Source organism: Ceratina calcarata, unplaced genomic scaffold (assembly GCF_001652005.2).
Source record: "Ceratina calcarata isolate Rehan_Ccalc_2016 unplaced genomic scaffold, ASM165200v1 scaffold379.2, whole genome shotgun sequence".
NCBI lineage: Eukaryota > Metazoa > Arthropoda > Insecta > Hymenoptera > Apidae > Ceratina > Ceratina calcarata.
The window spans coordinates 708,903-720,588 of NW_017161115.1; the positions used below are offsets into that span (position 1 = coordinate 708,903).

The window sequence follows — 11,686 nt, forward strand, 5'->3', positions numbered from 1 at the left end:
AAAATATATTTGACATTTAAAAAGAATTTGCTTGGTAAAACAGAAGCAAGGAACTATAACTAGCCTACGATTATATGCAGATTGTGCTAATGGATCTAGATAAGCCTATTCATTGAAATATCACGAACTTCATGTCATAAGATTTATGATTGAATAGTAGAGATAATACTTTTCAATGATTTACTTCTTTTATGATTTCGCTGTTTTTATAGAGGGAGAAAAAATTTGCAAAGAGAGATAAGTAATAATATCCATTTATTTGTACAAATAATCAGTTACATTGGTGTAAGCGTATATGTATGTTTCGGGATAGGAAGGTGATGGTATAGTAGGGTGATAGGCAGTGGTTTAACTAATTAGGAATAATCTACAGAGTTTGTGTAATCGTGATCAAGTTGTGAGATATAAAGGTTGTACAGATTTATCCGGCGATGATTGCACTTTTCGCGATGGGACCACCAATGATTGTGGAAGCCAGCCCATGGCCTGCCGAGAGAATCGCTGGTCCAGCCAGCCCATGGCCTGCCGAGAGAATCGCTGGTCCAGCCAGCCCATGGCTTGCCGAGATAATCGCTGGTCCAGCCAGCCCATGGCCTGCCGAGAGAATCGCTGATCCAGCCAGCCCATGGCCTGCGGAGACAATCGCTGGTCCAGCCAGTCCAGCGCCTGAAAATTCAATCATTTATCATTGTATTATTTTTTAAAATAATTCCATACTCTAATACTTCCAAACTTTTATTTTTTAAAAAATCCATACTTAATTTATTTGAACAATTGCAATGCACTTACCGAGTACAAGACCGGGTTCAGAGATGATTGTGTGTCCGGGAGTAGATCCGATGACAGCGGATGGAGCAGCCACAGCTCCGGTGACCAAAGCCGATCCAGCGACGGGTCCGATCACTTTAGCAGGTCCAGTCACGGGCCCACTGATTACCGATGATCCGGCCACCGGCCCAGCCAGGCTTGCGCCTATGACACCTGGGCTTAGGATACTCGGCGCTGCTGAGCAAGCCGACACCAATGCTACGAGAACAGCCTAACACGGAATTAAACAAAACATAAGTTTTTTATACTCAATTGATTCCAAGGAGTCTGCACACTTATTTCAAATCATATGTTATATTGAAATTCATACGGAATTCTTGAATACATGTTATAAATTAATATTATAACTGGATAAAAATTTTAATAATATAGAGCAAAGAGGTATTGTGATATAATAAAAATAAAAATTTACCAAGTACTTCATTTTCGCTAGTTAGTTTCCTCACTGGCGTCTGTCACGTTAATTGTGGTACTGCCAATTGGCCCGATGGAATCTCCTTTTATACACCGACTTGACCTTGAATCTGCCGCACTTAACCCATATTTTTTCCAACAGGGAAATGCGAAACCTGTTCCGGGTGCGACCCATTTTTCATATGTAAGAATTTGCCTACGATACACGCGTCTGTCTGCGTGAGATTTTAAACGCCGCAAAAACGCCACCGCGTATAGTCGTTTCGTATACGTCGAAACTCGGCATCGACGTCATCCTCCCTCCGTAATACAATTCACCTAAGCTTCGCAACCCGTTCAGTTCGTACTTGTTGCGCATTACAGTTTCCACGTGAACGTCGTTACTGTAATAATCATTCAGAATTCATAGCATTTCTCTCACTGGTGCAATGAGTGTATTCAAATCGTAGTGACTTCGCTGATCTCAGATGATAAATTGGGATCTGTTGGCAATGCTCCGTACTCACTTGAAATTGAAGAGGAACCGCTAACAAGTCTTAAATGCTCGAGGAGTCTTTACGTTTTGCTTTCAGCGCGCAGAGTCTCCAAGTTTCCTCGAGTAACCGCGGTCCTCAAGCCAGAAGTAGACAAACATTTGCTCGCCGACGCGGCGGCTTAAAGGCTATCGAACCGTGGCTGTTTGAATTTCATATTTCTGCAATGAAATTCGTTTCGCTGTAGAAAATGTCGTTTCGAGAGTGTATTGGACAGACGTCGCCAGCTTTGAGATGATAATGCGCTAATAATTCCGCCGGTTTTCTCGCGGGAGACGGCCCGGATGCATCCTCGGTTCCCAAGGGCTGACGTGATTGAAAACTGAGATTAAAGAAACGGGAGAAAGAAGAAGGAGGACGACGTCGCGCGAACAAAGCTTGAATATCCAACGCGGTGACATCCTCGGAGAGAATACACGGCTGATTGGAGGCGCTGAAGCAATTTCCTACAATTACCCGCGAAGGTGGATAGGTATCGTCCCAGGACGCACCGTGGACGACGACGGCGAGGTACAATGGGCTGCAAAATAGGGGCCTGGCGATAATATGGAGGCGTTAGAACAATGCTGATCGTCCCCATTTTAATCGCACTAAGGTAAATGTCTCAATTTCTGTTCACGACTTCTACATTCACGCATTTTTCTATAATCTTCTACATTACCTTAGAATTATAGAAGAACAGAATAGAATTGTATACGTTATCATAAATAGAAAAATAAACCAGTGGGTGGAAATGGTGACGTGAATAGAAACTGGGACGTCGACGTTCACGCGTCTCGACGTCTTCCTTTTGTCCACTCGACTGTGGAATTCTCAGCCAATCCGAAGATCGCTCTGAATCCTGTTTGTCGACAGAATATCGAACCGGGCGTATTTCAAACTGGTTTCCTGATCACGATGTGATTAAAAGTGCAAACTCTCGATCAGAATATTCGTTCATAGCTGCCCACCTGGCTCTTTGGTCCGCGGTAAGCAGACCGGCTAATTGTCACCGGGCAAGGACAATACCGAAACTTTTGCAGTCTCGTTGCAATTACACCCCGCAGGGGCATTCCCCCCCCCCCTCTCTGCTCGAAACTTCCGGTTAACTGCGGCATTGTTCTCATTCCGACGTTCGGTCTTCTGTTCCTGCCTTAACTCGCGAACGCGTTAAACGAACTTGTTTACCGGGAACAATTGAAATTAACTAAACAACGTTTACCCGAATGCCGCGACTCCTATTCTCAGAATAAATCTTTTTCGTGCGAATACAATGGGCACACTTTTCTACAATTTTTTTTTAACACGAGAGCAACTGAAGTTTTCATTTAAAATTGCACAATAGCTATTTTCAAGTGACGATTTGTATTAAAAATTATTAAAACTGTTAAGAGGGGTTTGAACACTAATAATGCAAAATTCCTCTTCAAAGTGGCATGCATTTATTATCATACATATAATATTTATATAAACGATATACGTGTTGTTATGTACACAGAATACATATAAACGATACAGTGACGGAGGTACTAGCGGTAAATGACGGAGATCGTGGCGCGGTCGTTTTCAGAATGGCAGTCATCGGAGGAGATCAGTCGTGAATGGTCGTTCGTCCAGCATGATTACCAATATTTCCCGGCATCGGCGCGATAAATGCTACCGACTCCGGCTGCTCCAGCTGCTATGCTGCCGGATGGTCCAGCGATGTAAGCTGGGGCAGCGATCGGGCCGGAAAGGGCAGCTGGACCTGCTGCCGGACCGGCCAACACGGCTCCTGTATAATAACAATGATTATAATACAAATATAGCGAGCTTAGAAGAAAATTATACTAGAAATAAATCTCATTGGTCGAATTAATAGAGCACTGGATTTACACGATACCAGGTCGTTCTTTGACGAGGATGGATTACAATATTAGAGAGAGAAAAATCATCAAGGTTGTTGGGCAGGACGAGAAATAGAATATGCTTAGCCAAATGAAAACGTTTGTTTCTCTTAGAGAGATCGACAACGATCGGCAATGGATGCCACGGTAATACAACACAGAGACAGTTGACATTATAACGCGCGGAACTGCAGCGACATCTGTACTTATCGAAATACGAAGCAATATGGTTTGAAATTGAATATACCAACAAAGGTTTACGTTGTATATTCTTGCTTATAGCAATTTACGGTTTACTCACCCCAAGGCGCTCCCCATGGAGCAGCGATAGCTCCCCATGGAGCAGCGATGGCAGAGTGTCCACTTACGCTACCGGAGACCAATGAAGGGCCGGCAACGGCACCAGTCACCACTGCACCACCATCTACGGCACCGGAGATGCGAGCAGGTCCGATGGCAGGTCCGGCGAGGGCCGAGGGTCCTGCGATGGGTCCGCTGAGCGCAGCGGGTCCCAGGATCGGCCCGGCCAGGGCAGCTCCGGGTGCCCATAGGCCTGACGGCGCCGCAGCCGCCACCGAGAGAACCGCGAGGAAGAATACCGCTACGGGGGAATACATGGTCGATTCGGATGAGTTTCGCTTGTCGCCTATGTAGCTAGTATCGTTTGCCTCGATGGCTGGAGTGGATGTGCTGGCTTCTGGCTAGCTCGGTGGCGCTTTTATAGTCCTTAGCATTGTGTTGTGCTCTTGCCAACCCCAAGGGCGGGGCACAGGACACGCCAAACATTCTCTGCGGGCTGGGCGCGTGGCCGGCTTATCAGCATTAAAGACAGTCATCGAGCGGCGGCGACATGCTAACATAAAATGCCTCGACAGCCCACCCGTGCCCCCGGAGGTCGAACGCTCTAATTCAACGCAGCGTTGCATCCGTTTCGAACGCGGCGGCATTTTTATTTTGTCCCTGCGGCCCAGCCGCCTGGCCTTGCCATGTACGACACGACACTCCATCGAGCAGAAAGATCGGCACGCTGATACGTTGCTCGATATTTGACTGTTTAATGACTCTCGAATGCGAGCAAGTGGTCAGTGTGCTCGGAACTTTTTTCAAGCCTTTTTCCGGAAACTCAATGCATTCTTAAGGAACGAGTCTAAACTAGAGAGATTTATGATTTAATTACTCGTTTCATGAAGCAAAAGATCATGCGAACGTAATAGGTGCAGTAGAAGTATGTAGCAGGTTTCGTTTCATTGATGAGGCGATCTTCTCTGAGAAACCTGTCGCGCGCGACCTTGACGGGAGGAGGTTCATCTCGTTCTAGTCTATCTCCTAAACGAGGCGTTCGATCTGGCCGAGCACACCTCGACAATCATTACGCTTGTTCGCATTGTGCATCCGTTTAGGCGAGGCATTGGGTCGCAGTTGCCCACGCGATTGTCGCCTGGAATGACGCGTGTACAATGTCTCATTGTAGTCGGACACTCGTGCGTCCCGCGTGGTGGTGTGTCGCAGCCACGGCACCGCCATTGATCACCCGAGACCCGTTTCGAATATCATTGCTGGGCGTAGCACCTTTCGAAGGTGGTAAAGGTGACCGGCGACGACGATTGTTCGAATAATTGCTCGCGAAACTCTCCAAGGGCGGTTCTAATGGCACCGCGTTCCAGGAAACAAGAGACTTAAAAGTCTGCTCTTTCTTTAAGCAGTTAAAGAGCATCTCAGTTCATAAGATGCCGATGAAAGATCTTTTATGTTCCTTTGATTCATTTTTTCCACTTCTGAATGCTTCTCATTCCAATGCATCGAGCGTTGGCTCCGATTTCTCGACTTTCTGATACTTAAACGTTTTGAATTGACTAGCATAAAAGAGCGGTGCTGACCTATTTCGGAGTCGGAACGGGAATAGAATTTTTGACAGATTCATGAGCCAGCGACGGATCAAGAACGGCGGGATGGTTTTTGATTTACGATCGAGGGCGATTTTCACGTGCGACTAGGCGCCAGTTTCAAAGTCGCGGATAGAGAAACAGCACTGACAGATGTGTCACCGACGTCCGCTTGCGTTACCGGAAATAATACCCAGCGTTTCAATATCGAAAATCGGAACAGAAGTGGATTAAAATTTTCAGAATTGCTGTCGATTCTATTCGATTCCGTTCATCGATATTAGAAAATGTTTTCAATGCAATATTTGAATTAACACGTTCAATCAGCTAAAAGTATAATTCCTATTTCGTGAGATTTTCAAATAGGACGAAAGTCAGATTTAATTCACTGTACATGTGATGTAATGAAGGAATAACGGTACATCAATTAACATATTAATGTATTCTATTTTTATTAAAACAGCGGATCGAACAAAGCGATCTTAGGAGAAGCAGATCGTATCTACGCAAATTTTATTTAAACGGAACGCAGTTTCCAACTGTGTTTGCGTCATGCCAGTGGCACATTGGAGCGTGATCGAACCGGGGGGCTTTTTCACCCCGTCACGGTCCAGCGGGGCCATCAGCCCCGCCCTTACCCCCGATAAGTTCACCGACCCACGTGCTCGCGTGTGTCGCCTATAAAAGCTCACTTAGCATCAGCTTGCACAGCAATGTTCCTCCGTGATGGCTGACGAAGAGACGCCGCTCGGGGCCTCCGGAGGGACGTACCGCGGTTGCCGATCGAACTAGGAAGTCGAGTAACGCCGAGGGGCACCGATGGATCGAGTTTAAGTCCTCCTCTCCTTGGGCTTCCAAAACTAGCCATGGGAATCGGGAGCCTGGTCGATGGGACAATTCAGGTGAGGAAACATCGTATTTATTGCAGTTAGAAACGAGTTGCCAGAGACGAGAAAGGCTAGCTTGACAAATATTAAAGAACTCCGTGCTGGAATTGTTGTTATTTTTTAAATATGCTTGCCTTTGCTCGCAAGGATTTTTATCTACGTTTTCATTATTTTTTAAAACGCGATACGACTGCCGTCGACGCTGAACATAAAGATATCGCGACGTGAATAACGGTCAAGCCAAGGATAGCATGCAGCGAGATTTATCCCTTCGTTTCCACGCGGCGGTTACCTCGCATATAAATATCACCAGTTTGAAAAACAACGATTCATTTCCTTTTACGCGAGCACGTCTCGAGGTTAATATTTAAGCATCCGCGATCACGTCCTGTCCATATCCGCTCGACGCTCCGTCCATATCGAATCTTGAGAAAGCTAATGAATCTCAATCGCATTAGATTGCATGTTTTATGATTTTATAAGGAAATTCTATATAGACTGTGTAAATTACGCAACATCTGACTTGCTACTTTCCGTCACGTCGTTCTTATATACAATTTAAAATTAACGATCATGAGATATCAGAATCCAAAAGAAATTAATTATATAGAACGTTATTAATCTTAAAACACATTTTATTTTTTTGCATAGAAATATTTTGCATAAAAGTCCGCACGATTTTTGTGTTTCTCAGGCGACGCAGCCGACGGCAGCAGCGTCGGATCCATCGGTCGGCCTTCCTCGATCTCCGGCAACTCGCGAGTCGCATTGAAACGCTCCAGCCTCAACCGTATCTACCTCGTTATCGGCCACACCTTCTTCCAACCGCGTGCCGGGCTTCGCGAAAACAATCTCGGCCTTCTTGTTCAGCGATCACGACCGTCGGACATGGAATGTCAACGGTAGTCGACAATCTGTCGCCGGTTGTAATTCCCGTCCAGCTGATTTATCTTCCCGAGCGCGAAACCCCGAGCGAGGAATCTCGGGGTTGGAGAGCGTGGCCGAGCATTTAAACCGTAGGGATTATTACGCATTTCTACTCGACAGTGCTCGAATCTTCCCACAGAAATGGGGATTCTACGAATGTTGTTTAATTCCCATTGGGCGGGTTCGAGTGCCGATGAAATTATTGAGAAACGCGTTTCGGAATAGTCGATAAGTATATTCAGAATTCAAATGCGATTTGTAATTCGTAAAGGGTATATGTTAAACATTTCGAAATAAAATCCTCAGTTTATTTGGCGAGCATTGAGGTCGTTGTTTATTCGATAGTTCCCATTTAGTCTTTTATCAAGTAATTCACTTGGAAAATTACTCCATCAGCTTTTAAATCATATTTCTCTCGATTCAATATTATGCATTAATAACGCTTGAAAACAGCGCTTTATATTTAATTGTATTTCTTAGATATAAAAACGATTCTTTTTAACTCCGCTCGTTAAAGAATAATTGGCGATGAACGAAATAATTTGTCAAAAGTCTTCTGTTTCGACGGTGGAATGGTCGGATTTTGTCAGTACCCATAAAATGCCAATTAATCATATGTAACTCGTTAAATATTGAAGTTAGAAGAAAAATACATAAAATCTTTCTTGTAGAGGTACCTACAACTTTCATTTGTAGTTTTTTCGATATTTTGAGGAAAAGGAATTTTCATGTTCTCAACCAGCCTTTTGTCACAACCCGATTGTAATCCAGTTGTTAAAATCGCTAAGAGCATCAGTTTAGAATTTATAATTCAGGTACCTCCCAATCACAAGAACAGTAATAAAGAAGAGCTGGAAATAATTCAATACTTTAAAAATGCTATTCTTCCACAACCTACATTTCCCAGCAGCAAAATTAACGTTACGGTAGATGATGTATTACTATTTTTCATTTATCTAATCGAGTGACCTTTTGGAATTCGTGCGAATCCGATGACGAAACCATTGATCGATGTTTTAGAGTAAACGCGCAGCAGATTGGTATGACGATGTATCAAATTAATTAAGAGACTGAAATAAACTCCCAGTTCACTCCAAATTAATTTGATAATTCAATTTATAATACGTATAAACAAAATACCTAAAAATTTATGCAAGAACATTTAAAACTCGAAAAACAACGAAGCTGTTTTGGCCTAAATTTTAAAATAAAATTTGATAAAGTCCAAACGTTTTGTCCTTCACTCGACAAAACGAATTCCAAATGACCATACGAAAATGAAGTGAAAAAACGATAAACGGACTGCATATTTATTTTACTTCAAAACGTTTTCACGACTTGCTGCAAAATTTCCGGTCATTGTTCGCTGTTAAAAATACTGGGCGAAGCCTGGTGAGGTAGTGCTGCTGCGAGCACGCGATAATTGTCGTGTGTACAGATATCGCGATAAGCGCCGAGCCGAGAGATAACACGAATCTCAATCCGTGTACCAGCTTCCATAAATTATACCCGGTTGATTCGTTAGGCCAGCGTTATTCAAATCCTCAAGACCTCGCCCAGACACCTGTGCCCACTGACCAATTTCCACCTTCGCCACTAATCCTCGCGTTCCATTGTAGATTGACGAACCGTATCGCAAGTCACGCACCCAACGACCTTATCCTGTTCTCTCGAGTCGAGATAAATGGTACAGATCCGTGTGCAAGTCTCGCTTAATAGGCACTTTGTATAACCAGTATAAAAACTGTTATCATTGTGCAACGATAAGAGCAATAGCGATCTAGACCTGATTAGAATTAATTGAACATTGATAAGACATCTACAAAATACTCCTGCGATTAATTGTGATAAAACTACATACGCACTAATAAGTCCGTGTATGCCAAAATGCATTTTCTGCAACAATATTCAGAGATTGACGTATAGGACTTTTGAAAGAAATAAAAATGGGCTCTCTGTGGATGAAATGGAACGTGTAACGAATTTAAAGGGAGTATACTGTGATGTAACAATATAACCCGATTAAGCCATCGCTCGCGAATGGCACTCAAAATTTAATGATGAAACTGAACGTGTGTAATTAAAACGTATCCACTATATATAATTACATATATTATTGTAGGAGATCAGAGTTATAATAATTACATTATAAATTACCTCTAAATTTTAAAATAAAATTTGATAAAGTCCAAACGTTTTGTCCTTCACTCGACAAAACGAATTCCAAATGACCATACGAAAATGAAGTGAAAAAACGATAAACGGACTGCATATTTATTTTACTTCAAAACGTTTTCACGACTTGCTGCAAAATTTCCGGTCATTGTTCGCTGTTAAAAATACTGGGCGAAGCCTGGTGAGGTAGTGCTGCTGCGAGCACGCGATAATTGTCGTGTGTACAGATATCGCGATAAGCGCCGAGCCGAGAGATAACACGAATCTCAATCCGTGTACCAGCTTCCATAAATTATACCCGGTTGATTCGTTAGGCCAGCGTTATTCAAATCCTCAAGACCTCGCCCAGACACCTGTGCCCACTGACCAATTTCCACCTTCGCCACTAATCCTCGCGTTCCATTGTAGATTGACGAACCGTATCGCAAGTCACGCACCCAACGACCTTATCCTGTTCTCTCGAGTCGAGATAAATGGTACAGATCCGTGTGCAAGTCTCGCTTAATAGGCACTTTGTATAACCAGTATAAAAACTGTTATCATTGTGCAACGATAAGAGCAATAGCGATCTAGACCTGATTAGAATTAATTGAACATTGATAAGACATCTACAAAATACTCCTGCGATTAATTGTGATAAAACTACATACGCACTAATAAGTCCGTGTATGCCAAAATGCATTTTCTGCAACAATATTCAGAGATTGACGTATAGGACTTTTGAAAGAAATAAAAATGGGCTCTCTGTGGATGAAATGGAACGTGTAACGAATTTAAAGGGAGTATACTGTGATGTAACAATATAACCCGATTAAGCCATCGCTCGCGAATGGCACTCAAAATTTAATGATGAAACTGAACGTGTGTAATTAAAACGTATCCACTATATATAATTACATATATTATTGTAGGAGATCAGAGTTATAATAATTACATTATAAATTACCCCAGCTAGCTCGTTATCCAACAAAATGTATTCAAATGTGTTATTAAAAAATTGATAGAATCATAACGTGTTACATATTATTAGGGAATTGTAACGAACGGGGAACGTCGCGGTTTTAACGAGCGTCGATGGTACAAACATATTTTCACTAATCGTAGTTTGTAATATTATTTGACACTTTTTTTTAAACAAGTTTTGCACGTTACCAGTGACCAGTGTGAATCGCACCGTGGCCGGTGCCATGCGTTGTGATTTTACCGGAGGGACCAGCGATCACTACGGAACCTGCGTTCGGTCCAGACACAGCGGCGCTTCCGGCATGGGGACCAGATATTGCGGCGCCGTGTGACGCTGGTCCGGCGAGAACGACGCCGTGCGACGCTGGTCCGGCGAGAACAGCACCGTGGGACGCTGGTCCGGCGAAAACAGCACCGTGGGACGCTGGACCAGCGAAGACTGCCCCATGGGACGCTGGTCCTGCCACGACCACCCCGTGACCACCGTATCCTGCGTATCCAGAATATCCTGGGTAGCCAGCGTACCCTGCGTACGCTGGTGCGGCGTAACCTCCTGCAATTCGATTTCAAAGAAAATAGGTATTAAGTGATATTTCAGCTTTTTAGACCGGACGCTCGTAACACAAAAAATGAAACAATTTTTTACAGTCTGCCATTGATAGGGGAAGTATTTACAGTCACAAGCTGTAGATAGATGTACTTAAAAATCTTCGTTACGTGTTAATGCATACTTAAACATTAACTTTAGTTAGCAAAAAGAACGTAGTTCCTTGAAACAACTTTCAAACAGTCTGCCATTTATTTGAGCACAAGGCAAGATTGCGCGATCCATGAAAAGCTTATTGGCAGATGGTTTTCTCCAGTACAAGAATAAAGCGTACTTATGTTAGTTAGCAATTAAATCGTATAAGAACAATCGTCTAAGAACAATTTTTTACAATCTGCCAAGCTCAATTTAGGCTAATGTTAGCGTAAAGTTGACGAAATTTCACAAGGCAGACTGTTTGAAAGTTGTTTCAAGAAACTACGTTCTTTTTGCTAACTAAAGTTAATGTTTAAGTATGCATTAACACGTAACGAAGATTTTTAAGTACATCTATCTACAGCTTGTGGCTGTAAATATTTCCCCTATCAATGGCAGACTGTAAAAAATTGTTCCATTTTTTGTGTTACGAGCGCCCGGACTATTACGCACTGCACCTGGGAATGGA

The 11,686-nt window shown here is 43.2% G+C and overlaps 3 protein-coding genes and 1 long non-coding RNA gene across 6 annotated transcripts in view; 1 reads left to right on the top strand and 3 right to left on the bottom strand.

The window, feature by feature from the left end:
* Positions 1 to 238: 238 nt before the first annotated feature.
* On the bottom strand, positions 239 to 1,348 carry LOC108625889 (uncharacterized). 2 transcript variants are annotated; one of them, XM_026814323.1, is made up of 4 exons: positions 1,241 to 1,348; positions 790 to 1,039; positions 523 to 666; positions 239 to 486 (listed from the first exon to the last, which is right to left on the bottom strand). In XM_026814323.1, the coding sequence occupies exons 1-4, from the start codon at positions 1,250 to 1,252 to the stop codon at positions 422 to 424; spliced, it is 471 nt and encodes a 156-aa protein (XP_026670124.1). In that variant the 5' UTR covers positions 1,253 to 1,348; the 3' UTR covers positions 239 to 421. The 2 variants fall into 2 exon arrangements, with proteins under 2 accessions (XP_026670124.1, XP_017881709.1); XM_018026220.2 differs by having other exon boundaries at positions 239 to 666.
* Positions 1,349 to 2,355: 1,007 nt separating this feature from the next.
* Positions 2,356 to 7,278, top strand: LOC113464455 (uncharacterized). The gene is made up of 3 exons (XR_003389314.1): positions 2,356 to 2,370; positions 5,987 to 6,425; positions 7,105 to 7,278. It is a non-coding gene; the product is annotated as an uncharacterized LOC113464455 (long non-coding RNA).
* On the bottom strand, positions 3,174 to 4,344 carry LOC108625893 (tetra-peptide repeat homeobox protein 1-like). The gene is made up of 2 exons (XM_018026224.2): positions 3,942 to 4,344; positions 3,174 to 3,528 (listed from the first exon to the last, which is right to left on the bottom strand). Exons 1-2 carry the CDS (start codon positions 4,255 to 4,257, stop codon positions 3,377 to 3,379), a joined length of 468 nt encoding a protein of 155 aa, XP_017881713.1. The 5' UTR covers positions 4,258 to 4,344; the 3' UTR covers positions 3,174 to 3,376.
* Positions 7,279 to 10,468: 3,190 nt separating the features above from the next.
* Positions 10,469 to 11,686, bottom strand: part of LOC108625875 (cuticle protein 65) — a 4,909-nt gene continuing 3,691 nt past the window's right edge. For both annotated transcript variants that reach the window (XM_026814359.1, XM_026814358.1), the window contains one exon: positions 10,469 to 11,028. In XM_026814359.1, coding sequence (XP_026670160.1) covers positions 10,661 to 11,028 — 368 coding nt within the window. In that variant the 3' untranslated portion in view covers positions 10,469 to 10,660. The remainder of the gene's footprint in view (positions 11,029 to 11,686) is intronic.

Excerpts from the sequence above, each read along its gene's own strand:
- LOC108625889 (XM_018026220.2), bottom strand. Across the intron at positions 667-789 it reads TGAACCCGGTCTTGTACTCG|GCGCTGGACTGGCTGGACCA; the intron begins GTAAGTGCATTG and ends TTGAATTTTCAG.
- LOC108625893 (XM_018026224.2), bottom strand. The coding sequence starts at position 4,257 with ATGTATTCCCCCGTAGCGGTATTCTTCCTCGCGGTTCTCTCGGTGGCG. Across the intron at positions 3,529-3,941 it reads TCCATGGGGAGCGCCTTGGG|GAGCCGTGTTGGCCGGTCCG; the intron begins GTGAGTAAACCG and ends GTTATTATACAG.